Here is a 26816-nt window from a genome sequence, read left to right as displayed (position 1 = left end):
TATCTCTTTCGGCCACTGTATTCAAATATGGCGATGTAAGAAGGCAGCCTCCAGCAGACCACGCCCTGCCTGTGTATATATAGAGAAATCATTCTAAGCCTATGAGAAAGCTTCCATTTGTATGTGAATTGCATTACACTTTAGTAAATATATATTTATGAAAGCAATAGTTGATATTTGCTAATAAACAACCATGTAAATTACACATTGTAACTTTAATGGGTGGCATACAGTTCTTTTATTACTCGCTGAAAGAATTGGCTGCATGCCATTATTTCTAATAAACTCAGCTTTATTAGCAGGACAAGACAGCAACACTCAAACATCATAATCATGTTGTGTTTACCTCTCGATCATTAATATCTGGACAGCGCACACATACATGAGGTCTCGAAGTGTTGCAGCATGAAGATTGTAAACTGTTATGTCCAGAGAAGATAGAGATACAGTAATGTCCAGATAGAGACAGACACACACACACACCTCTGACCTTTCAGTGACAGGCCTCTTACTGTTTCTGCAGTTACCAGGCATTGTAAGAAAGGAAGAAGGCTTTCATTATCACTTGCAACCACACAACACATTTCGCCCTTCTTCGTGTGTGTGTGTGTGTGTGTGTGTGTGTGTGTGTGTGTGTGTGCAGAGCTGTTAACTTCACTGTCACTCAGAAAGCTTCAGTTGGACAGACAGACAGACAGAAACCCTGCTGTTTCCCCAGCGTTCACCTGGACTGCACCAAACACTGAGATACAAGAAAAGGAGTCAGAGCTAATGAGCCGAGGTAACTCTGCCCGCTGACCTTAGAGAGAGAAAGGGAGAGCGAAAGAAAGAAGGAAGGGGGGAGGGGGTCTGTATTCAGGAAAAAGTGTAAATGCTGTATCTCCATGGCTTTTCAACCACTTCGTCTGGACTTTTTCTATCACACTGAGTGATCAACCAGATATCCTGGAAAAAGCATCAGCATTGAGTGGGACACACATCATTTGCCTTGGTGACGCAGGGCAACAGATGCTACAAATCAAAACTAAACACACCACAACAACTCCTGATGATGAATTACAACAACAACAACAAAAAAAAACATTCTTTTCAGATGAAAATATGCTGCATGAACTTCACCAGGCGGCATTTAAAAAGCTCTCAGATAATGTAGGAGTGGTGCACACAGTCACCAGTGATATAAAGCATAAGAACCAACAGGAAGAGAGCTTAGTCTCTGTAATATGTGGAAAAAAAAAAAAAAAAATTATTAAATAATTAATAAAAGTGTGTGTGTCACTGACCGGTTCTCATCATGACTGGCCAGTGCTCGGCTGTACAGCACTTCCAGTCGGTCCAGGGGCAGCCCATATGTTGCAGATGGCCGCCGGGCGTCATATGGGTGCTCCTGGCAGGAGTGTCTCCTACACAAAGGGGGCAGTTGCAGCGTCCCAGAGAAACGCCGCCGTACCACCTGGTGCACCGCAGGCAGAGAGTCCCGACGACGCTGCTCCCGAGAGAAAGAGAGAGAGAACACGTGTCTAAAACATCAAACATGATATAGACATGAGTTTAGACATAGCTTCAATGTGATGCTAGAGAGGTGTTTATTTAACTTGTTGGTCATTCTGGAGGCTGCAGTTTGTCTGTAGTGCTGTGTAACTGCATTGCATTACACTGAGAGGTGTTTTTAATACTTTGCCGACCTGAATTACATCAATATTACAAATACCTCTCAGTGTAATGCAGTACAATGCAGAAGCTTTTCCTCACTGTGCCAGTACCAAGGCTCTATGTGGCAATGTCTGTCTGTCCGTTGGTGGATTGGCACAATACATTTTCTGTAGACATTAATGTTTTCCAGACAATGAATTTACCACTTGATCAACCTTACAGTGTATATGAAGAGTAGATTTTACAACATAATGTGCTGATGTACAGATGTTTTGATACACACTGTTCTTCAAGTATGTTGTGTACTTCATTTAAGTGAACAACCACACAAATGACGCTTCATTAATAAAACATTAGAGATGAGGATTTGACGTCCCACAGAAACTATGAAATATCATCTAATCAGTTACAATTACCATATGTGTGCAAAACATCACTGTTGGTGCATGAATATATTATGTTTATATATGATGTAATAGTCCAATTGAAAATCATGAGAGTCTTGTAATGACAAACTAAGTGCTAAAATTCATTAGCTGTCTCAATTTGAAATAACTGAATCAATAATGAATTCACACATATTGCTCCACAGACGTGTGGCATCTGCCCGATCTGCCTTGTGGTTATTGCGTAGCAGAGACACTTTTCACATCTGACACTAAGTAAGTAGTTTGTTTGTCTCCTGCCCTGACCCTTAAATTGGCTATTCTTGCATGTTCTCCCTCCAAATCCATTTAATACCCGTTAATGCACTGTGATTGCAGATTGCAGCAGCAAAAGACGACAAGCGGAGAGACAGCAGCTTTTTCTGCAAATCCAGTGTGAGATTTTGCTCTGTGTGTGTGTGTGTGTGTGCGTGTGTGTGTGTCCCCAATGATATTGAGTTAGCCAAGATAACACAAAGCCCCAAAAAAATCCATGCTCATTTTGGCGCTGGCCCCAGCAACTATATCATTTGTGCCTCAGCTGAGTCGGCGCAGTTGTCACCTGGTGAGAGGTGTTCAGAGAGAGGTGATAGATATTGATCTGCCATCCTAGAAGCTGCGAACAGCAAGTCTCATTTCCCTGCTTGGTGCTGTCAGGCGTCAAAAATCAAACATGACAGGCCACCTCAAGCTGCAACACACACCCATTACCCATCACATCGTCTTTGTGTCCAGTGCTGTTGGAGATCGATACGACTCTTTCCTGTGGATCTACAGATTTTGAAATAACAGGTTTTCTCTTTGGTTAATTTCTCCTAGGCAGTTACAATCAGACAAAGGATTTTAACCCGTGTACTGGATGTAAAGCTCCACAGTCTTGGAGTTGATGCATGCAAAGGTTGTAGTCTTTCCTGGAAGATGTTGAAAGTGTTGCACTTGGTTGTTTGCATGAAAAGTGACATAAATAGTTGTGTAAAGAATGTAAAAAAAAGGCTTGAGAGATAAGTTTAAACCTTGCTAGACAGCCATGGTGTGAAGTGGGTGTGACTGTCGAATTCTGAGCTTCCAAAAGAAATTGTACTCACTGACCTCAGTTTGGCAAGATTGACCTAAACGGACCTTTAGTTGGGATTGTTTTGTCAGGAGCTGCCTTAAGCCCACATAGACAAGAAAAATCTAAACTTCCATCTGTTGAGCAAGTTGAAGAGAGGCTCAAGAATCCCTTCTAGTAACACCAGGTTACTTTATTTCTTCTTCACTATCTTTAGAACCAAAATTACACACAGGAACCAGTAAAATTTCATCCACATAAAAATAAACCGTATGGATGTGAAACGTTCTGAAGAGCAGTGCTGGTGACTCACACTCAGATAATTCACTTCCTGCACTGTGGTGCATTCACATGCACTGAGAAACCAGGTTACGCAGAGAAATCAGGTTATGCAAACCATCATAAACATGAAACCAGTCAGTAATGAGATTTCTCCTCTACCATGACCTTGTTTTGGATTTATTACTTTCTTTTCTGTGTGCTTGTGTCGGAGAGCTGAACACAATTTTTCCTTCTCTTTCTCTCCAAAGCTTTTACAAGAATGTGGCTGAATTTAACAGTCAAATGTTTGAAAGTGGAAATTTTATTTAATTGGATTTCTAGAGGCTTCTTTGTGTTATTTTCAGTTTTTAGACTGTCTTTGGCTGGAATTATTTTAAATAAGAGGAAGTTTCGCTGCATGTTTATGATGTTTTCTTTCATCCAGTAAATCAGCTGCCACAACTCTATTATCCCTGTTGAGAGTCTTTGGCTTTTATCATGGTTACAGGTATACAGCATAGACTGTGTAAACATAATGGATGTAGCGATCAACACGTCATCTATTGGTTTGTGGCAAGGCTATAAAAGAAAGGTTGGGACACACTCTCGGACCCCATTGGAGCTACGGGGTTTTATATATGCACAAAGTAACTGGAGCTAGGATAAAAGAATGGTGTCCCCTTAGGTCAGCGGTAGGCAACCTGCAGCTCTGGAGCCATGTGTGGCTCCTTAGCCCCATTCCAGTGGCTCCCTGTGCCCTTGACAAAAAAATATCACATGAAAATTAATAACGGTTATTTATTTATTTTCAACATTTCCATTTTTAATCATCACTGTTGTAGGCCTAAAGAAATGATTACATTCTCCAATTGTAAAAATGTGTAGCCTATGCACTAAAAAAAAATAAAAACAATTGACATTTCGTCAACTAAAAAGTGCATCATACGCTTTTTCCTCTAAATTTTGCCAAACCTTAACAGCAGCGGCTGGTCTTGAGTCTCCATAGCTAGGCTGGCTATGGATTCCAAATCCATAGAAGTAAAAGTCATCCATCCATTTTCATCCACTTATCCGGGGCTGGGTCGCGGGGGCAGCAGGCCGAGCAAAGCACCCCAGACATCCCTCTCCCCTGCAATGCTTTCCAGCTCCTCCTGGGGGACCCCAAGGCGTTCCCAGGCCAGACGAGATATGTAATCCCTCCAGTGTGTTCTGGGTCTGCCCCGGGGCCTCCTACCAGTGGGACGTGCCCGGGACACCTCGAGTGGGAGGCGTCCAGGAGGCATCCTAGTCAGATGCCCGAACCACCTCAACTGACCCCTTTCGATGCGAAGGAGCAGCGGCTCTACTTTGAGCTCCCTCCGAATGTCTGAGCTTCTCATCCTATCTCTAAGGCTGAGCCCAGCCACCCCACAGAGGAAACTCATTTCCACCGCTTGTATCCGCGATCTCATATTTTCAGTCACTACCCAGAGTTCATGACCATAGGTGAGGGTTGGGACGTAGATGGACCAGTAAAGTGAAAGCTTTGCTTTCCGGCTCAGCTCCCTCTTCACCACGACGGACCAGCACAGCGCCCGCATCACTGCAGAAGCCGCACCAACCCGCCGAACCATCTCACGCTCCATTCTACCCTCACTCATGAACAAGAACCCAAGTTACTTGAACTCCCTCGCTTGAGGCAGTAACTCTCCCCCAACCTGGAGAGGGCAATCCACCGGTTTCCGACAGAGAACCATGGCCTCAGACTTGGAGGTGCTGACCCTCATCCCAACTGCTTCACACTCGGCCGCAAACTGCCCCAGTGCATGCTGGAGGTCACGGTGTGATGGATCCAACAGAACCACATCATCTGCGAAAAGCAGAGATGCAATTCTGAGGTCTCCAAGGGAAATACAGAATTTAATATTGCGCTGACAGATTTGTTTGCTTTCATTGCCAACGCTTCAAAGGTAAAGTCTGCCCCTTGTGCTAGCCATCTTGTGCTAAAACATATTTTTGAATGCTCATTTAGAACTAGCTCCAGGCAGATTTCTTTTTAATTATGTTTTGGTCACAAATGGCTCTTTTGATATTTAGGGTTGCTGACCTCTGCCTTAGGTGCTCTTTGGGTGTGCTCGGCCCAACAGAAGTTTTAAGTATGCTCGAATGGATGGCGGCCGATATACAATACAATGTTTTCATAGAGAAAGCATTTGTTTATTGTCTACTATTAAAGACCTTTTCAATAATTGCAGAACTGTAATTCTCACCCCGTCTTTATGTTTCGTATAAAATATATTCCAACCTGAGGCTGACTGGAGATGCCTCAGTGAAACGAATCAATAATCCCCATGTTGTATGATAGTGTGCCAGCTGTTGAGCCTTTTGGCAGTCACAGACCAGATACTACGCGTGTGTGTTGAGCCCAAGGAAATGACGCACTGTGACGCTGTGACTTCTTCTCTTTGTAACCTCCTTGGTTTGTGGAGTTTGGGATTTTTGCTGTTGCCATCTTGGATTTTTGGAGCCAGGAGTGACGCAAGGTGACCATTTTTGAACAAGAGGATGGAGCTGGGGAGGAGCAAGGGCAGGATCTGTCTGATGCGCCTAGCAGACAGCCTGTCACTAAAAGCAGCCATGCCCTTAATTGTGTGTAAGCCTTAATAACATTTACAGGGGTGAGTTATATAAAAGTCCCCCCACTTGCCAAGGACGTTGCTGCTTAATCAACAGGAGAAGGGATTGAGATATGGAAACTACTCTAATCCTCTACCCTGACTAAAGCAACAGAGTTTTTTGTTTGCAGGACATTTAAAAAAAATCAGGTTTCTGGAGTATCAGACAATAACCTGGTTGATCCACTGGTTAACCACTGATCTGATATCTTCCCTCCAGCGCTGACATTTTGCAGCGATGACATTTTCACCTGACAACAGCACAACATAACTTCATGTACACATTTCTGCTTTGCTACAACATGTTGTTTCCTTTATTATTTTTCCGTCTGAATGACACATTTTCCTCCAGCCAATCAGCAGCTGAGAGGAAACAGCTGGTTGTCTTGTCACCTGACCGATCTCCTGCCACGCCACACACAAGAAGCGAGAATGAGATGGAGGCAGTGAGGCTGGTGTGTGATCAGATGTGACAACAGGTGCTCTGCCTCTCGAAAACCAATGGGCTGATGGGACTCATCCTTGTCACGTTTCTCCATTAATCAAGAGGGTTTTAACGCTCACGCTCTTTCCCAAAGTGCTTGTCGTATTTTGAGTGCACAGCGTGGCGAGTCACAGTGGGAATCAAACCCCAAACCTCGACTTCATTAGTGTTGAAGTCACGGAGTAGTGGCTCATCACAGCTCAGCTGAGTGCATATAAATGTGTCGTCGATACAAAACCACAAAGTCATTTCTCAAACCCCAAAGTGCAAGCCAAACTAAGAGGGTGAACATGACACCTGCTCCTTACTCAAGTATTGTGCTTAAGTAAAATTTTAAGGTACTTGTACTTTACTTGAGTATTTCCATTTCATGCAACTTTGTACTTCTACTCCACTACACTTTCTATAGAGTGTTACGCTCTCGTTGTAGCTTCTATGGCAAGTCTCATTCATAATTTTATTTCCATTATTACAGTTTGTTTTATTGTTCATCTTAGACTTATGATTTTCTCTGCTGATAATGTCTCTCTGTCTCCATCGGCCTCTTGTTCTCATTTTTGCAAAGCAGTTGATTAGCTTGTTGTGTAAATGTGGTAATTGCCCTTAAGTGCAGTTAATCAAAGCTTTTGTGTCACTACACAGATCCCTGTGATTTGGCTCTGGACACCTTCCACCAATCCTCATGATTGTCTTGCAGATAAAAACAGAAGGCCGCCGTCATAATTCAGCCTCTTGTGCTCAAAATAAAGGACTTTATGAGTGTCAGAGGTGAGTTTCAGCTCATCAGGAGAGCCCAGTGCTAGATATTTATGATCTGTATGTTGTCTGTTACTGGTGGGGCTTAAAGCTGAAGGCTGTCTGCTCCCCACAGTGTTTTTTCCACTAGTATCAGACATCCTGGTCAAAATTTAAAAAAAGAAAAAGGAAAAATAGAATTGTGGACAATTTAAGCCATCAGAGGAAGAAGCACGTAATACTCAAGAGTGTTTGTGTGTGTGTGATCAGTGCTGTCAGTGGTAGCTGACCCATCTTGCTGCTCTGTCCACAATCCAATATGCATCCAATGTTTAACTCCACAGGTATCCCACAATGCACTGTGCTCCCATCTGCCCTACACAGCATATACGCATGTATCTATACACTCAATCCCCATGCAAAAAAAACAGGTATGCATATGCTTACAGATTAAGACATTACACATGCAGACCCCGCTGCACATAGTGTACACACACACACACACACACACACACACACACACACACACACACACACAAAGACAAGCTCTGACTGTTAAAGGGACAGTTCACCCTGAAATCAAAAAACATATTTTTCCTCTGACCTGTAGTGCTATTTGTCAGTCTTTGGTTTGAGTTGCAGAGTGTTGGAGATATCGGCCGTAGAGATGTCTGTCTTCTCTTGAATATAATGGAACTAGATGACACTCGGCTTGTGGTGCTAAAAGCACCAAAAATACATTTGGAAAAACTCAACAGCAATGTCTCTTTCCAGACATCATGACCCAATTACTTAAGATAATCCACAGACCTTGTTGTTAGCAGTTTCATGAAGGAACTATTTTCTTTCTTCTGAGCTATACCTGCTAACCATATCACAGCACAGAAAGAAGCACACATCTACTGCTAGCTCATCTAGCACTCAGGGCTGGGCGATATGGACAAAAATTCATATCTCGGTTACAGGCTAATTGGTGATACACGATTTATATATCTCTGCATTTCCTACCAAATGAGCTACATGTTCAGTTGCAAGTTGCAAACTGATCCATGGCCAAAGTCACCTGTTATTTTTGCTGTGTGTGTTTTAACACAGCAGGGCAGGTAAAAGAAGTTTACCTGTTGGGTGTGAGCTGTTTGCAGAGGTGCAGTAAGAGCCTGTTGTCTGCAGCATCTCACTGTGGCTGTTTCTGCTTTCACTTTCCTCCCTGTTGTATTATTACACCTGCCTTTACTGAAGAAAAGCCGCTAACAAAGTTCCGCTAATTCAGAGATAAACACATTTCATTTCCTATAGATCCTTCACAATAACAGTCCCATGTTATTTTATTATGTAAAACTTTTATTGTGAAGCAGCAAAATAAGGAAATGTTGACTTTTCAAGCAGAAACTTCATACGCCTTCTGATACGACGGATAGCGAACATGAAGCAAGACGCAGGAGAGAACCCAAACTCCAAACCACAGAGATTCAGTTAGAAGCTACAAAAGTACTGAGAGAATTTAAAACACCTTTCTCTACGGAAGCGTATTGCATTCACTTGACAAATAAAAAAAGCCCTGTTTTTCTGAGTAATTTTTTCTGTTTTTCTGAGTAATTTATTTATTTTTCTGTTTTTCAGAGTAATATTTTCTGCCTGCAAGTGACCCCTGCATCCATGGTGACTCCTGCTCATGGATGTATTTTGCACCCGTGCTCCTGCTCCTAGACAATTTCAACTACGGGATCAATAAGGGTAAGGCATGTAAATAGTTACACACAGGGTATGATAATCTAGCTATGTTTTCGACTGCATCATTCTAGTGTAGGCCTATCGCTCAATGTAACAGGTTAGGTTAGTAACAGGTTGTAACAACGTTACCTGACAACTGAAATCATGCCCATACACGTTTGTCAGCTAACGTTGTTACAACCTGTTACTAACCTAACCCAATTTTGAAGTATCTCGTCTCCTGGAGAGGGCAATCAGAAACAGAAAAAAATTACTACGAAAAACAGAAAATATTACTCAGAAAAACAGAAAATATTACTCAGAAAAACAGAGCTTTTTTTATTTGTCAAGTAAATGCAATACACTTCCGTATTTCTCAGTGGTCTCCTGCAGACAGAGGTGAGTAGAGTCTCACAACACACACACTTGTTTGAGGGGGAGAAGCGGGGTTGTCTGGTGTTGTCGGGTGTTGGCTGTGGTCGGCTAGACGTCACCGCTTCCCGCTTGAGGGCAGGCGGCTCAGCTTCCATCTGCACAGTGATACAGTTGGCAGGTGAAGTTCGGTCGCACTACCTTACTACATAAACTACGGCCAACACCTCCAACACTTTTTGATTTAGAGGTGAACTTTCCCTTTAACAGTGTGATGTAATCAGAGATGACAAGAGCATTTCATCAGGACAGGGTGATCTTCCATGAGAGCAATCAAAGCCACTGCTGTTTTCCTAATTGGGAAAATGAATATTAATCTATTCTAATGGTGAGAGGAGCTGTGCGGGGAAATCCCTCCCACTGTGCAAGTGATGTGTGACATGTGTGAGTGTTAAAGGGCAGACAGCCAGAAGAAGCTGTTCCTCTGATGCAAAGCTGGAAACCTTCACCTGTACATATAATAACACCCGGGGGTGCAAAGAGTATAATTATTGTCGCTCCATAAATAGAACCAGTCTCCAATCAACCCTCTACCTCTATTTCTGTGAGTGTGTGTGTGTGTGCCATGATTAACTCTGCAGGCAGATGGAAACACAATGTTTTTGTGGAAGATGGAATTTTTTCACTCAAAAAGTTAACTTATAGAGCTGTGGGGGTTTATGGTTACAGCTCCGTTTATTAAACTTGTCTGTGATCATAAATATAAAAGGCTGAGAGTGAGTAACACTGCTGCATCAGTCGAAATCTGTAACAAAGCATAATGGTCATTTTCTGCCATCTGTCAGACTAAAGCATTTTATTCATTTTGATATAACTCCAACCTTTATTGTATTATCGTGATTTAGATATTTTGTGGTAAATGTTGATGACATTTTTGGTTTAATGCACCTCAGAGCTTTCTTAAAATAAATAAGTAGCAGGCTTAGAAGGATGTCACAGTCATCTTGCCTGGGTCAAGACCTTTGTATCCGCCCACTCCACCGAGGTCGAGTTGACAGGTTCGTCTGGCATCGTGACACAAAACAGCAGTTTCCCGGTCAAAAAAAAGAAAAGAGCAATGAGCGCAGCAGGGGGGGTACTAACGCTGTTGTCAAGCTGTTGTCAAGTGTTGTCAAGCTGTGCACCAGAGCCAATGAGGAGTAATAACAACATTGGCAAACGCTATAAACAAGACAGACGCAGTTATCGAGGCCTCTCTTAAATCGGCACGTCTTCTCAACATCATGGTTATTTTTTGCTTTGCTCTGCTTCACACTTAAAACCCCCAACAAAACAAGTATGTTGGCACGGCTACGCATCAGTGTGGTCTCAAACTGACGTTAGATTCAGGTGCATATGTTAGTCTCTAGTGATTGGTTAGGGAATATTAAATCCCCCTCCCCACAGAAATCTGTTAGAGTGGACGCAATGTCAGAGTGTAAATGGAAACAGAGTGTAAGGAGCTGACATTTCTGTCTGAAATCAGGAAAACAGTATTTCTCTTATGGAGGAAAATGTCCTCTTGCACACACGAGTGGTTGAATTTGCTCTGCGGCTCAGAGATAACAGCAGACACAGAGAGGGAATTTCTTTCTTTTTTTACATAATATGCAACTTGCTCTTAATCGCAGAAACTTTTTAATTGAAGATGATTTTTTTACTCAACTAAAAAGACAACGTCTTTTCGTGGCAGTACTCCTGCCTGCTCCTCTAAACTGGGGATGTGTCAACCACGAACACACTGACTATAAGTACCTCATACAACCCCACATAAAAAAATCTGATCTCTGTAGCTTTTTGGAAACACTTCAGGGTAGATGGAGATTCTTTCAAGTAGGAAATAAAGTTGTGCTTTAAAAAACAAATATCAGCTCTAGTTTTTTTCAATATTTACTGGCAAGAATCTGATAAAAGCAGCAGACTGTTAACCTCTACTTTGTCATCTAACTTGTAGTGTTGCTGGTGTCATTTAAACACTAAACGCAACATCCATCCATCCATCCATCCATCCATCCATCCATCCATCCATCCATCCATCTTCATCCACTTATCCGGGGCGAGGTCGCGGGGGCAGCAGGCTGAGCAAAGCACTCCAGACATCCCTCTCCCCAGCAACGCTTTCCAGCTCCTCCTGGGGGACTCCAAGGCATTCCCAGGCCAGACGAGATATATAATCCCTCCAGTGTGTCCTGGGTCTGCCCTGAGGCCTTCTACCATTTGGATGTGCTTGGAAAACCTTTCCCAAGAGGAGCCCAGGAGGCATCCTGATCAGATGCCCGAACCAACTCAACTGACCGGTTTAGATGCGAAGGAGCAGCGGCTCTACTCCAAGCTCCCTCTGAATGTCCAAGCTCCTTACCCTATCTCTAAGGCTGAGCCCAGCCACCCCAGAGAGGAAACTAATTTTGGCTGCTTGTATCCATGATCTTATTCTGTCAGTCACTACCCAGAGCTTATCATTATAGGTGAGGGTTGGGACGTAAATGGACCAGTAGGGCTGACTGATGTATGGCAAAAGTGGAAGATCTGAGTCATACAGTATGACTTGACTTAACTTGAGTAGCAAATTTGAGGACTTTAGACGTGCTTGACTTACAGTGATAAAAGACTCAACTTGACTTTGACATGGTATTCATAACTTGAGACGTGTCTTAGACACATGACTCAAAAGGACTTGCCTTTTTTTTTAAATATTTGCTTTTTCCTAGATATTGAGAAATTATATTTTGTTTTTGAAGCTTGATTGGGTGATTTCTACAGCAATGCCTGTAAATCTGGCAACCTACTAGGACGCATCAGAGCAGCAGAGGCCAGTGCACGAGGTTGCTTTCACAGAGGGGACTAGTCCAAAAATAATGACATTTGATTCAAGGATTATGTTGTTGTTGACGATAGTAAGAAAATAACAACACAACATCCAACTTTATCTATTACTATAGAACCAAAAAGAAAGGTATGTGAATGTGTCTCTTTGGCTAATTTATTAGCTTACTGGCCCATCAGAATTTCCTACCTGACTTGTGACTTGCTTGACCTGAGCAATGACTTGACTTGCTTGATTCTCACCACAACTTGAGACTTGCTTGTGACTTGCACATGTGTGACCTACTCCCACCTCTGGTGTACATTGACTCCTGTTGGTAATGTGCCAGGAAGTTGTGTTCACTACTGTGACTTTTAGACCTTCTGAGGTTAAAGTTATTTAAGATTAAATTTATAATCACCAATATGCCCTTCAGAATCCATGTTTCAAAACAGTCTTTTAAGTATTATTCTGTGTAGGAGAAAAAAGCCATTTTAAAATGCTCCTAGCTTTTCAACAACAACAGACGTGATTCTTTCTCGTCATCAGATCAGACACTTGTTCTGAGTGTGTGTGTGTGCATGTGTATATGCATGTCCCCTGTGTCTTTATTAACTGCGAACAATGCCCTGAAGTAAAGATAAAACTTTTATCAGAGAGATACAACGTGACGCACAGCTGCAGTGTAAGATCTTACTTCAGTTAACCATGGACTTGATAAGGAAGAAAGGAGGGGTGTGTATGTGTGTGTATGTGTGTGTGAGTAAGAGGGGAAGTCATGAACGTTATTTACCTCAAGCCGTGACATTGATGCTGGTTATTTGTTGCAGCAGCAAGACAGCAGCTGAAACAAAGTAAAAGACAACAGAGAGGTGGTTTTAAAATGACGTTCATCACCCTTTGTAATCCAAGTTGATCATTATGAAGTACAGCGTACTAATAAAACATGTTTGCTTTAAGGGGAGATAACAGAGACTGGTGCTGTCTCACATGACAAGATGAAGAGAAACATTCTGTTATTGCTCACTGGCAAATTAATCATCTATGACTTCACTGTCTGCAAAGATTTCTGGCATTGATATAAGTCATTTTACGGGAATCACTTTGAATCTTTACTTTGGTTTTGCAGTCGTAAATCAAATTACACAAGAAAAAAAAAAAAAAATAAGTAGTATAGGAAGTATGATGCAGGTCTCTAACACACATAAAGAAGAAAATTAAAGTGTAGTGTCCTGTGAAAACTAAACATTAATGAGGACTCATCTATAAAGTATTCACATGATTCATCAACACCACCTGGCATTACCATGTGCTCAGTGATGGCGGATTGATCTATGAGCACGCTGGAGGCACCACAAAGGCTAAAAAGCCTTTCTGTCCAGCTAGAAAAATACATGATGAAGCACTTTTATGACTTTAATTAACTGATTTATGTTCTAAACACACACGCACAGAGGGCTCAGCCCACAAGATGCAAGATGGTATAACAAAAAAGTTTAACACAAAAAGCACAAATGGTTACAAAAAGTTGACAGCAGGGACAAAATGTGTCGTGTAGTGTTCAAAGCTAAATTAAATTAAGAGACATTCTTTATTCATATGAGGGGTAATTAGTCATAAAATGGTAAACAGCACTGATGTAGTGCTTGTAACCTGAGATCAAGTGGTTCACAGTACCTTTACTCAGTGTATACCATTAAGGACACTGGAAGTTTACATTCCACATTGGGGATTGTATCTGGCTTAGTCCAGTAGTTATTTAGGCTTATATTTTATTTTTCATATACATTTATTTTTTCCTTGTAGTTGGCAGCATGTGATCAATACCCAGTTGAAACTAGGCATCTTTTAAGTGGACCATTTTTCAGAAAAACCAATGGATTAAATTGTTCCTCACAGGTTGCGTCAATTCTACTTCTCCGACTAAATTGTTTAAAAAAAGCTGAGAAAACAGGATTGTTTTTCTTAGCTAATAAAAATTTGACACTTGAAAATACATTGTTTTTACAGAACAGATACCCTCATGTTAGGAAATAAAATTACAGACAATATGAGTGTTAACAAAATAAATAAAATGTCTAGGAAAAAGAGGAACTCGTCTCTTCAGCGCTTCTAAAATCCTGGCTATGGCTCAACTTATGTTCACTCACAGACACACACACACACACACACTGGTCTAAGAGTTCAGCTTCAATACCCAGGAGGAGCTGGGGATTAAACTACTCACCCTGAGGTTGCAGAGGTACTCCAGTGTATTGCACTAGGGACTCACAAACACACACTTTTTTAAACTAGAATTACTGCCTTAGGGGTGTATGTCTACGCAAACCAGTCAAGTTAGAGTTACAGTTTATGTCTGTCCAGACTCATGTAGCCATGACTGTTTACAATGCTTCAAATATGGATGTTGCTGCAAAGACACTACAAAATCTAAAACATGGACACTTCACACATCTTCAACCCGGCAGCATGAAAATCTATACAACAGGGCTTGACGCTAACTTTAATGAATTACGGATATCTATAACGTCATTCTTACTAGTCAAAACTGAATTACAGATATCTATAACGTCATTCTTACTAGTCAAAATTATTTTTGCCATTCATGTGTATGGGGTTTGTCATTATAGATATCTACAATTACATTATGACTATCTATAATTCCAGTTTGAGATATCTACAAAGTCATTTTGACTAGTCATAATTCAGTTGCAGATATCTACAACGTCATTCTGACTATCTGAAACTCAATTCAAGATATCTAGAAAGGACCATGTAGATATCTTCAATTGATGATAATTAAAGATATCTTGAACTTGAATTATGACTAGTCAAAATTAAATTGTAGATATCTCAAACTGGAATTACAGATATCCACAATTCAGTTGCAGATATCCGCAATAACAATTGCAGATATCCGCAACTACATTGGAGATATCTATAATGACAAACCCCATACACATGAATGGCAAAAATAGTTTGAATCTTACTAGTCAAAACTGAATTACAGATATCTGTAATTAGAGTTTTGACTAGGCAAAATCTAATTACAGATATCTTGAATAAGAGTTTTGACTAGGCAAAATTATGTTGCAGATATCAGTAATGAATATCCAGTCTAGCGATTAAATGTTAAAACGGCTTGCCATACTTCTCTGCTATTGGACGCGCTGAGGTGTCGTCACAGCGCGTTGCGGTGAAATTAAAAAAATTTCAATTCGAGCGCAGGCTGGCCGTGGCATCAGCTCGGTGGCAGAGCAGTGCGCTCTTGCGCCGCGGTAGCACATACACAATGAATGGGTTCGTCGGCGGAGGTCTGCACTTTGCGCGCTCTGTGTGAAAAGGGCTTTATTTCCACCCTGCCCAGCAGCGGTACCGTGGCGAACGGTCCCTAACTGCGGGGAGAACGGAGCAGGCTTCACCGGAGGTCCGCCGCTTTTCCCGGTCCCTCGTCACCGCTACACTTTAACTTATTTCCACCCAGCCGACAGCCTGGCCGTGGAGAACGGTCCCTAACTGCGGGGAGAACGGAGCAGGCTTCCCCGTAGGTCCGCCGCTTCCTCCACACTTTGACTTATTTCCACGCTGCCGACAGTGGGACTTATATTCATTGTGCCGACAGTGGCTTGGAAAACCGCCCATAACCGTGTCACACGGGGAAGAGGGAAGAGGGAAGAGGGAAGAGGGAAGAGGGAAGGCGGCTTTTGCGGTTAGATTATCTTTTTTTTTTATTGACAAAAATATAGGCTGCTTCGGCTGTTTTTTTATGCGCACATGTGCCCCTAAATATTTTTTACAGTTCGCACACACGTATTTTTAGTCGCAAATGCGAGTGAAACGCTCGCACTGTCGAGCCCTGTACAATCAGCACAGCTTCAAAGTGGGAGCCCAAGATTAGTGTCAGCAATTCAGTATCTGACCAAATGTCTCCCCTTCTGCTCCTGAGTTATCGTGTTGAATAATGGAAAGAAAAGTGTTTTTACAGAACAATATGATGTCACAGTGAAGTTGACCTTTGACCTTTAGAATATAAAACACCATAACTTCATCATTTTATCCTATTGGACATTTGTGTGAAATTCTGTCATAATAAGCGTATGAATTCTTGAGTTATAGCCAAAAATACCTTTGATGTTTGACCACCAAAGTCTGATTCATTCATTCTTTGTCCAAGTGGACGTTTGTGCCAAATTTATATAAATCCTCTCAAGGCGTTCTTGAGATATCGTGTTCATGAGAATGGAATGGATGGACGGACAACCTGAAAACATTATGCTTTCGGCCACGGCTGTCACCAGAACAGAGGTATAAAAATGGTCTTGACTTGTAGTCCCAATCCCACATTTCCCATAATGCAACTCAATAGTGTCTCCTTCATTAAAAATACCAACGTCTTTCAAACTTGCCTCCAATTTGTAACACAGGCTTTATGGTACAGATCAGTTTTCACAGTATTCGAGTAATTCTGTGCTGATGTATCAACACCTCACTGAATATTTATGTTGTGTCACAGCTCTCATTACATTATCCTACTCTGCAGTTCAAATCTGACTTTATTCCTGTCAATTAAAACCTACAGTAGCTCTGGGCGAGAAGCTGAACCACAGATTTGTGTCCGAGGAGACCATTTTATCAGCTGCAAGAAATCAATGAAGGTCATGAATTATTGAAATTTCCTTTAGCTCAGACTACAACAATTCAATCTGCTATTCAATTTTTTTTCATACAAACATCATTAAACACAACATGAATATGTTTTATTCATGCTCTGCATCCAAAACAGTCGAGTACATCAATTTCTCAGACATTTATTGTAAAAGAAAAACACTTCTGCTTTTCATGTCTTTTAATGTGAATACCAATCAATACTAATGCTTTTACAAAGTTCAGCCCATTAACACAGGGTGAACTTCTGCTTTCTATCCTCATGAGGGCCGCAGCTTTTGATTATTTTCATTATCAATTAATCTGCAGATTATTTAACCAATTTTTTTGTCTATAAAAGATTTTTTAAAAATGTGAAAAAAATTCCTTCTATAATTCCCCACAGTCCCAAACCCAAAGATATTCATTCTACTACTGTGCACAAAGGAGAAAAGCACAAGACACACTCACATTTATGAAGCTAAAACTGGCAATCTTACTATATAATGACGAAAACTCTGTATGTGTGTGGATGTGTCTGTATGTGTGTCTGTTCCACGTTTTTCTCCTCATTGACTTGGTCATTCCATGTGAAATTTGGCACAGTGGTAGAGGGTCATGGGAGGATGCGAATGAAGCAATATTACATCAATTGGCCAAAGGGGGGCGCTATAGCAACCGATTGAAATTGCAAACTCTGAATGGGCATATCTCATGCCCCATATGTCGTAGAGACATGAAACTTTGCACAGAGATGCCTCTCCTCATGAGGAACAAATTTGCCTCAAGAACCCATAACTTCCGGTTATATAGATTTTCCGCCATTTTAAATTTTTTGAAAAACACTTACAATCGATCTCTTCCTAGGAAGTTTGACCGATCTGCATGAAACTCTGTGAACATAATCTAGGGACCAATATCTAAAGTTCCCTCTTGGCAAAAGTTGGAAAACTGACTAAAACTGAGCTTCTATAAGGCAATGAATATTGCGGAGGGCGTGGCTCATCACATAAAGGTGTATAACATCTCAAGGGTTTCACCGATCACCACGCAACTTTGTAGGCATATGACCACACATAATCTGAGGGGACCCCTCCATTATTGACCCCATCAAACAAAATGGGGGCGCTAGAGAGCTAATTTCTTATCTAGGCCTAACCGCCATATTGATTTTTACTAACCGCCATGTAGATTTTTACTAACTGGTATTGTAACATCTTGGTAGATATGTAGAACAGGACGCCTCAAGGTGACTGGAGAAATTTAACTCTAATTGGCAACTGGGTGGCGCTATAACAACAGAAAAATGCTTAAAAATGGCTAAAATGCGACCGATCACTGTGGCTCCCCCTGTGGCCAAATGTTGATGTTTTTTTTCTAATTTTTGGTATGACTAAGTCATGGTATGGTATGCTGTACATAATCACGGAACCAATGGGTATGGACTAGTAATTGTAATTTTTGCTTTGAAAATAGCCAAAACAGAGGCGCCCAGTAGCTCAGTGCTTAGAGCGGGTGTCCCTTGTACAAAGGCATTGTCCTTGCTGCAGCAGCCGTGGGTCCAATTCCAGTCTGTGGCCTCATGCTGCATGCCATCCCCTCTCTCCCACTTCACACTCACTCCTGTCCTGTCTAATAAAGGCAAAAACCTGACGAAATAGTCTTAAAAAAATGACCAAAATGATTATTTAATTATCAGAATAGTTGCCCATTCATTTTCTGTTAATCAAATAATTGTATCACATCTCTACTCAACATCTGCTGCTAACTCATAACCTTTTTCCTCTCTCCTCTGGTATTGTAACATCTGCAAGAACTGTTGTGTCTGACATATAAAGCAAGTTAGCATATTATTTCTCACCTATAAAGAACGTTCACCTGTGTGCACTCAGTTGGCAGTAAAAGTACATCCAGCTAAAATCAATTTAGTCTTATACAGCATCCATTAAATAAATTGCTGTAGACTGTCCTCTCAAGACAAACAACATCAGCTTTTTCTTGACAGTTGTGGAAGGTGCAGAGCCGCAGACAAATTATGTTGTCTTGCTGATATGAGCGTCAGATCAAAAAACATTCTGAAGGGAATGGACAATTGATTCATTGTGTAAATTTCTAGTCTGTGCCTCTCCCAACTCTTGCACATCCACACCCCCACCCACACTCTCAGGTCTTCCTCTTCCATCCACCTCACTGTCCCGCCAGCCCACCAGACCACCATGGGGTCTAGAGCCTTCAGCCAATCTGCTCCCCACCTCTGAAACCCCCTCCACCAGACATTCGTAGTGTCAACTCTCTCCCCACAACCTAACCCAGGTTCAGTATGACTCCCATCTGTCTAGCTACACACATCCACTATTTCCTTAGCATTTTATTTACTGTAAACTTGTTTTGGTGAATATTTATCTATTGTTATGTTATTATTCTATCATTTATTTATTTATTCTATGTTACTTTATACCTTACCTCGTTGACTTTTTTCATCTGATGTTTCCTCTATCTTTGCCTGTACAGTGACCTTGAGTGTCGTGTCGTAAAATGTATTATCATTATTATTATTACTATTAGGCCTATTACCATAATTCATTCGGAGAACCTGTTGGATAAATTCCACCTTCATGATGGTTAAAATGATTAACTGTTTTTTAATGGTGTTGATCTAAGATTTTGGAGACTGAGAATAGAAAAACCTTTCATGTCTGCGTTTGCATGCAAATGGCTGAAATGTGTCTCTTGTTTGCATGTGCAAAATCTGCTGTTAAAGTTAGTTTAGTTCATGGTGTTGTGTTATACTGAAAGACGTGTTTGACCTTTTGTCCACTCCCACTGATATGAACGAGAGTAGACTGGTGTTTTCATTTTATTGATCGCTTTTGATATGAGGGCTGTAATCTAAAAAAGATTCCTGATTAACAGGTGTTATTCAGGTGTATTCACAAACAGCTGAAGTGTGTCTGCATCCATATATGGCTAACTGAAGGAATAAAGGACAGACTCGTAGACGTGTGCAATTTAATTTACTCTACATTACATTACATCTGACTTGTAAAACAGACCCATACGTACATACGTGCAACTTTAAAAAATTTAAAGGGCTTAAAACCCGTTTACCCCACGTACAAATTTTGCTCTGACAAATTTGGATGGCAATTTATAAAAAAGATTTTGTTGGTATGTTTGCACACCCATGTCGAACATTGGTGCAGAGGCAAAAATATGAGGGCGGACCTTGATTTCAGCGTAACACAAGAACAGAGCAGTCTTTAATGGTATTAATTAAACTTAAACTGTCACAATACTACAGAGCTGTGAATGGGGAAGCTGGGTCTATAAATGTTTTTCCCAATTTTGTTTTCCCATTTCAAACTTTCCCTTACATGATATCCAACTGTTTTAAATGATTCCCACAAGGTTGTTTTGTCACTTTAGTGAGGCAGTCAGGTCTAAATACTACAATACCCATGAGTAGGCCTGGGTGGTATCACGGTATTACAGTATACCAGAATATGTAGAATATTGTTAATACCTTCAAAAATACAGACACTCATCTTTCTCAAACTCATGTGGAAAGGCTGTACTGAGGACATACTGTATGTAGCGCACATCACACACTTCTCTTCTAAAAGTCAGTCTCTATTGCTGGAACAGACGGCTGAGCTGGCAAACATGGCGACTGCCAGTGGTGGGGATAATGTTACAGGACTGTAAACAACCAGCTAGGAACACATGAAAGAGATTGTGCTGAATTTCTTTTACATCTAACTCAGTGAATTGAGGGTTTATTTCGACAAAACCAGTGCAGGTGATTGTTGGAACAATGAAAAAAAGATTAATTGACAACACAACTAACTAAGATGGTTTGTGTGAGGTTTGTTCGAGTAAAGTGTGCTTTCTGAAGTTAACAAGGCAATTACGCTTAGGGCTGGGCGATAAAATTACTATTTTCAAGCAAGATAGAAATTTAGACAATACCGTTTTTATCAATATAGGGTCAAGTTGCGTTACATAACGCATACCAGTGTGCATCTCTCCTCTCAGCTCCGCCTCACTCATGCACTCACAAGTTCTCCAGCAACACTAAGAGCACCACAGAGCTGCTACTCTGTTTAATCTGTCTGTTAATTAGTCTACAGTGTGACAAAGGTCTACACGATGCACGTGCTACGCTAAATTGTGAGATGATTGAAATTACCGCAGCACACGCACATTCCAGTAGTTGTAGTCTAATGTTTGACATTGAGACAGCAACTGGATGCAGGCGAGAGATCTGTCTTAAAAAAGCAGCAACAACACAGACGTTTCATATACAAGACGTATTTAACTCAAACAAACTCTCTCGTTCCTTCCCTCCCTCGGCCTCTCTGTTGATGCTCTGTGCATACATAAGATTAATAGCCTCAATAAATAAAAAGATTTCAATCATAATCCAGCACAAGATTCATTTGAAAGGCCAAGGAAAACCACTTTTTCACTCCCCCTACAAAGATTTTGAATTGCTCAAAACTCCAATGGGTTTAGGCCTACCTGATACTTTTATACTCATGTTATAGTTTTGTGGCCTGTGCTGCAAACCTTTAAACCTCTGTAGCTCCAGTGCTATGTGCAAAAAGTTAACATACAGCCCTGCTTTTTATTCTAAAGAACTTTCATTGACATGTTGTGCAGTTGTATATTTTCAAACAGGGGGAAAAAATCCCTGTCTTTGCATTTTATTTTGATCACAGTCTGTTTTTATAAAAGTGCCTGTGACATCTCAAATGTGGCTTTGCCTTGTAGCGCTGCTTACCCATGAGTCTGGAATACCATTGCTATGGGAAAAAAAACAAAGAAGTCAGCCCGAGGCTTAAATTAGTTGTCCAATTTGTGAAGAAAACACAATGCCACAGCTGCTGAATGAATCCATTTCAGTTTTCTCAAAACCTCATCTTTATCTCCTGTCTAACGTTAGTGGCACAAAACAGAAGTTTAACCTCTATGATTGGATATTTCTTGCCAAAATGCACCTTGAGAGTCAAAGTTATGTTCCCTCAAGGTTCTTTCACTTCTACCATCAACTTTTAATTTAAAGAACCAGATATTTTCTTACAAAGCCTGGATGTGATTGATGACTCAACCAGGAGAGTTTCATACCAATATCAGCCGGAGGAACCTTCCAACTGTGAGTCACCTAACATTGTGCATGGGAAAAATGAATGAGACTTTTCCTTCCAGAACCAGAGGCGTCCAAAATAGCGCCTCCCACTTCTTCACAACTCTGAGAGAAGTCAAAATGTCTGCTGTAAAATCAGAATCAGAGGGATGTGGAGCCTTGACAGAAGTATGAACTCACTGAGAGATTTCTAATTGCAGTATATGAATCCTTCCACATCTTTAAGTCTTTAAAAAACTCACTGCATTCTTTATTGCTTTTGCCCCCAAGAAAAAAAATCGCCAGCTTTCAGCCTCTCTAGCGGACGTGGAAACCCTCTGCCCCCTGATACGCTTCACCACAGTCTGCCAGACCTTCTTTGAACCACAGCTCTACCCAGTTTCAAGATGCCGTTTGACAGCGTCAGCGCAGCAACACGTTTGATCAGTTTCGGACAGTTTAGTTGTAAGGCGATGCTCTGGGTGCAGACAGCCTGCCATCTCTCTTATCTGTAGCGAGCTGACATTTAATTCAAAGGATGCAGATTTTAAGGAGTGTTTCACCAAGGGGCCATCATTAATGTTGCCAGTTATATGTGTGATTTTTCTGCAATGAGAATTTATAACTTCATTCAATCTATAACTTTGAGGGCTTAATAGGCAAGCTCTCAGATACTAATGCGTCTCCTAATTAGTGTGTCATTAAAGGCAGACCATTAAAAAGGTCAACCACTTAAATCTTCATGATAAAACATGCAAACAGCATTTTGCTGAAAGGCAAATATACAGGATGTTGTCTGCTGTTTACAGTCAGAAAAATCTTGGTTATTTTCAATTAATTAAAATTTCAAAAGCTGTTTATTTAAGTGTGTTCAGTACTAATATTTCACATTTCAGAGCAGTGACTCTAAAAGTGAAAATGCTTTTAATATAACCATTTTCAAACCTGGACAGCGGCATTATCTATTTAACAGCTGTGACATCTCATGCTGCAATTATTCAAAAGTTCACAGTGTGCGTAGTGTGAAGCCTTCTGTCCTGGCACAGCATGGTCTGTAATGATTAACTATCTCAATGGCGGTGTTCCTGTCTTAAATTCTACAATCAGCCATCATAAAGTGAACACCCAAGGCATCTTGTGATGCCGTCATTGTCTTGGTGACGCACATCTGATATGCTTGTTAAGATTTGAGCTGATAAGGGACCACAAACAGTCTGAGCAATATTCAAGAGCTTCACTACGACACAAGATATTCACTGCGGGAAAATATGACTCACAACCTTCATCCCCAACCGACACACCCCTATGAATTTTAATCATCAGTATTACAGCTATGTCTTACCGCTACAGCCCATTGTTGATACAATATAAAAGAATAAGATCAACAATTTCTACCCGGAGACTTCAGAAAAGCTTTTTCACCCGCTAACATCTGGCTTTTTCATTTAGTGGGAAATTTAACACGCTGCCACAAAATAACAGCCGTCTCCCCCATAGCAGCGCTCAAACATCGTTGAAAATTTAGTTGGCACTAAGTTTAACAGAACGATAGTTAAATTAAGAGAATAAAACAGAGGTAACCACTGTGACATTTTCACTGATCTCCATGCTAAAAACCCATGTGCACACTGATTTTCGCTAGTCGGCAGATTTTGTCAGCTTTGGACTGAGCCAGGCTAACTGTTTCCCCCGATTACTGCAGCTCTAGCTTTATATATTATTATTACGTGCTGCAGGATGAGTGGTAACAGATTACATGTGATCAGATTACAAAAAACAAGTAACTATAATCATCCTAGTGCAATTCGGTTAAAGTTACATTGTCTGGGTTACTTGATTATATTTCACACAGGAACGTTATTTCCATTTGCAGTATTAGATTGGGTGGTATGGCTCTGTTCTGGGACCTCTCTGCCTTTCCTCACGCCTACGCAGAAAGAAACCTTCCATGCGCTTACGTGGAAAGCCTAAGGAAGGGAGAGCACACCTCTCTGCCCTTCCATGCACTTGTGTGGAAAGCCTTAAGTCAGACAGTACACTTTTCTGCCCTTCCACGTGCAAATGAGGAAAGCCTGAGGCAGAAAGAGCAAACCTCTCTGCCCTTCCATGTGCCTACGTGGAAAGCCTTAAAGAAGAGAGCACATCTCTCTGCCCTTCCATGCACTTGCATGGAAAGCCTTAGGTCAAACAGTACACCTTTTTGCCCTTCCACGTGTAAATGAGGAAAGCCTGAGGCGGAGAGAGCACACTTGTCTGCCCCTCCATGCGCCTACATGGAAGGCCTAAGGCAGGCAGAGCAGCAGCAAAGACCCCTCGGGAACAAAACAGAGAAGCATCAATGACAAACAGAAATGACACTGATAAGTCAGACACAACATGAAAAAGGGGAGCTGGGGTGGAGGCAGGTTGCAAAGCAGCTTGCAGAGGAAGCAGCAACAGTAGGCAGGCCAGAGCAGTTTAAATAGGGTGCCCTGAATGAGACTCACCACACCACTCACCCTGAATGACATTGGTTGCATAGAAAGGAATCATGTGATCTATCAGCTGACTCCCTTCATCAATCAGCCGCTCCATCAGTTGATTTGGCTTTTTGAGATCAGCTGATGTAGCTGGGATGTGAGCTAAGCTTGACATCGTGTCCTGCCTGAACTAACAGTGTGCTCAAAATTTGATTACATCTTTAGAATATGGCAATTTCAAAACCATAAAACCTTTTTTTTCATGATAACCAATGCTCTGTTAAATCATGAAAAGCACATCTGACATACAGGGTTTCTTAGACAACTGCTCCACTCTGTGGTGGACCTGACGGGAGAAAAAAAAACAAAAAAAAAAAAAACACTGCTGAATCGAGATAAAAGGTTCATGCAGCGGCAGTCCCTCCAAACAGCCTTTCATAAAAAATAGCAGAATATGTTAAGTGCGACCTCAAATAGTTGTTAGTCTACAGAGTGAGATGTCTGACCTCCACTGTGGCCAAATATCTTTGTGTCTCACACCTTTGTTACACATGAAGGAGCTTAGCTAAACCCACATGTTGGTTTCCAGCTCAAACAAAATGACTTACTGTTACTCAGGCAAACAGAGGACACAGTGGACAGTAATCACTAAAGGACAGGAGCGAGTCATAGTCACAATCAATCTCCATATAGTCATATATATATAGTCATATTTATTATTAACTCTTCACCACAATTGTGGTATGGAGTACAAACAAGACAAAATACAAAATAAATGATGAACAGTCAGAATGAGTCATCACAGGTCAAAGTAAACAAAAAGAAAACCAAGCCTGCACTCAAGCACGGCCATACATTATTTCATTTAAAAAGTGGCAAAACATTATTCAAGAAAGCACCCAGTTTACATATTGTTCTTGAATGATCAGTCTTCATTAAAGCTATACATTTGAATATAGATGGGTGGTTTAAAAAATATTTAGGCAAGTACTTATTTCTGTTCTCAGAGATGGTTAAATTTTTACATTAAACAAAACATGATATTCATTTCCCAGGTGGCCGTCATTACACAGATTACACAACCTTTCATTCCTTTCCAGACCCTTGTATCTACCTGTTATTTTAGGAAGTCTATTATTAGAAGTTCGAAAATTACAGATGGCCTGACTATACTTCTTGTTTTCACAAAGTAAATATTTTTCAAAATTAAAATCCTCTTTAAATTCACAATATAAATCACATGAGGACATGTTCTGTAGTTCATAACGCCACTTCTGTACAAACTGGTCCTTTAACCTCTGCTCAACTGCCATCTTCAACCATTTAATGTTATCACATCTCTGGTCTGACCAAACATAAGAAAAACCGCATTCATCTAATATTTGCTTAACAAAAGAAATCCATGGTGATACATATAGCTCATTAATATCTAAATTAAATAGACAGTTATACATCACCCTGCTAATCTTTGTTTCCTTCCCCATCACTAAACTCCCCCAATAACCAATAATTCTTTTTTGATATCAATACATAAAGGGTATCTTCCAAGTTCGCCATAAACCATATTATTACAAGTGGACATTTTAACTTTCAAAATATACTTGAGGAATTTCAAATGTAATTTCTCTAAGATGTTTACCTTCTCAAACCCCCATACTTCGCAAGCATACAGCATAACTGACATCACCAGCCTATCAAAAAGCTCTAATCTAATATCTATTGGTAAAACAAACTTCCTACATTTGCACAGTAAAGAAAACATAGCTCTTGAAGCCCGTTTATAGAAATCCTCAATAGCAAATTTGAAAGACCCGTTGTGGTTGAAAAGTATTCCTAAATATTTAAAACTATGTACAATTTCTAGCTCCTCGCCATTACAGAGGAACTAATACTTTTCAGCATAAACTTTACGGTGGCCAAATATTGTAACTTTAGTTTTATTACTATTTATAGTTAATTTCCATGTCTTACAAAAATGGCACATTTGATCAATTCCTTTTTGCAGACCTTCCTTTGTTGTAGCCATAGTGATGGTATCGTCCGCGTACATAAGTACCATGAGTTTAATGTAACTATCTATCATATCATCGCTACATCGAGCCGGCTCACATCCATTTACAATTAAATATTCCTCAAGATCATTTATAAAGAGGGCGAATATGTATGTATGTATGTAGGTGTGTTTCTACTCGTTTTCTGTAGTGGATCAGTACACATTCTTCTCATCTCTTCTTTCTGTTAGTGAGTTTTAAACCAGCAACTCTGCATTTTGTTAAAACACGACAGCTATGACAAATGACATCATTTCTGCAACTGGACAGAAAACAGCCTCAAACCAACATTCACGACAAACAGAAAAAAAATACTGCTGCTGTGACAAACTTGCAAATCACAAATAAAG

The 26816-nt window shown here is 40.8% G+C and overlaps 1 protein-coding gene across 1 annotated transcript in view; it reads right to left on the bottom strand.

Moving 5' to 3' along the window:
- The window catches only part of LOC126396302 (cAMP-specific 3',5'-cyclic phosphodiesterase 4D-like), a 127971-nt gene that overhangs the window by 99172 nt on the left and 1983 nt on the right, over positions 1–26816 (bottom strand). The window contains exons 2-3 of the mRNA XM_050054256.1: positions 12981–13031; positions 1284–1486 (exon numbers count right to left, since the gene is read on the bottom strand). Coding sequence (XP_049910213.1) covers positions 1284–1486; positions 12981–12995 — 218 coding nt within the window. The 5' untranslated portion in view covers positions 12996–13031. The remainder of the gene's footprint in view (positions 1–1283; positions 1487–12980; positions 13032–26816) is intronic.

Source organism: Epinephelus moara, chromosome 10, assembly GCF_006386435.1.
Source record: "Epinephelus moara isolate mb chromosome 10, YSFRI_EMoa_1.0, whole genome shotgun sequence".
Taxonomy (NCBI): domain Eukaryota; kingdom Metazoa; phylum Chordata; class Actinopteri; order Perciformes; family Serranidae; genus Epinephelus; species Epinephelus moara.
The sequence above is the reverse complement of the archived record's forward strand: the minus strand, read 5'-3'. Positions and strand labels throughout refer to the sequence as shown.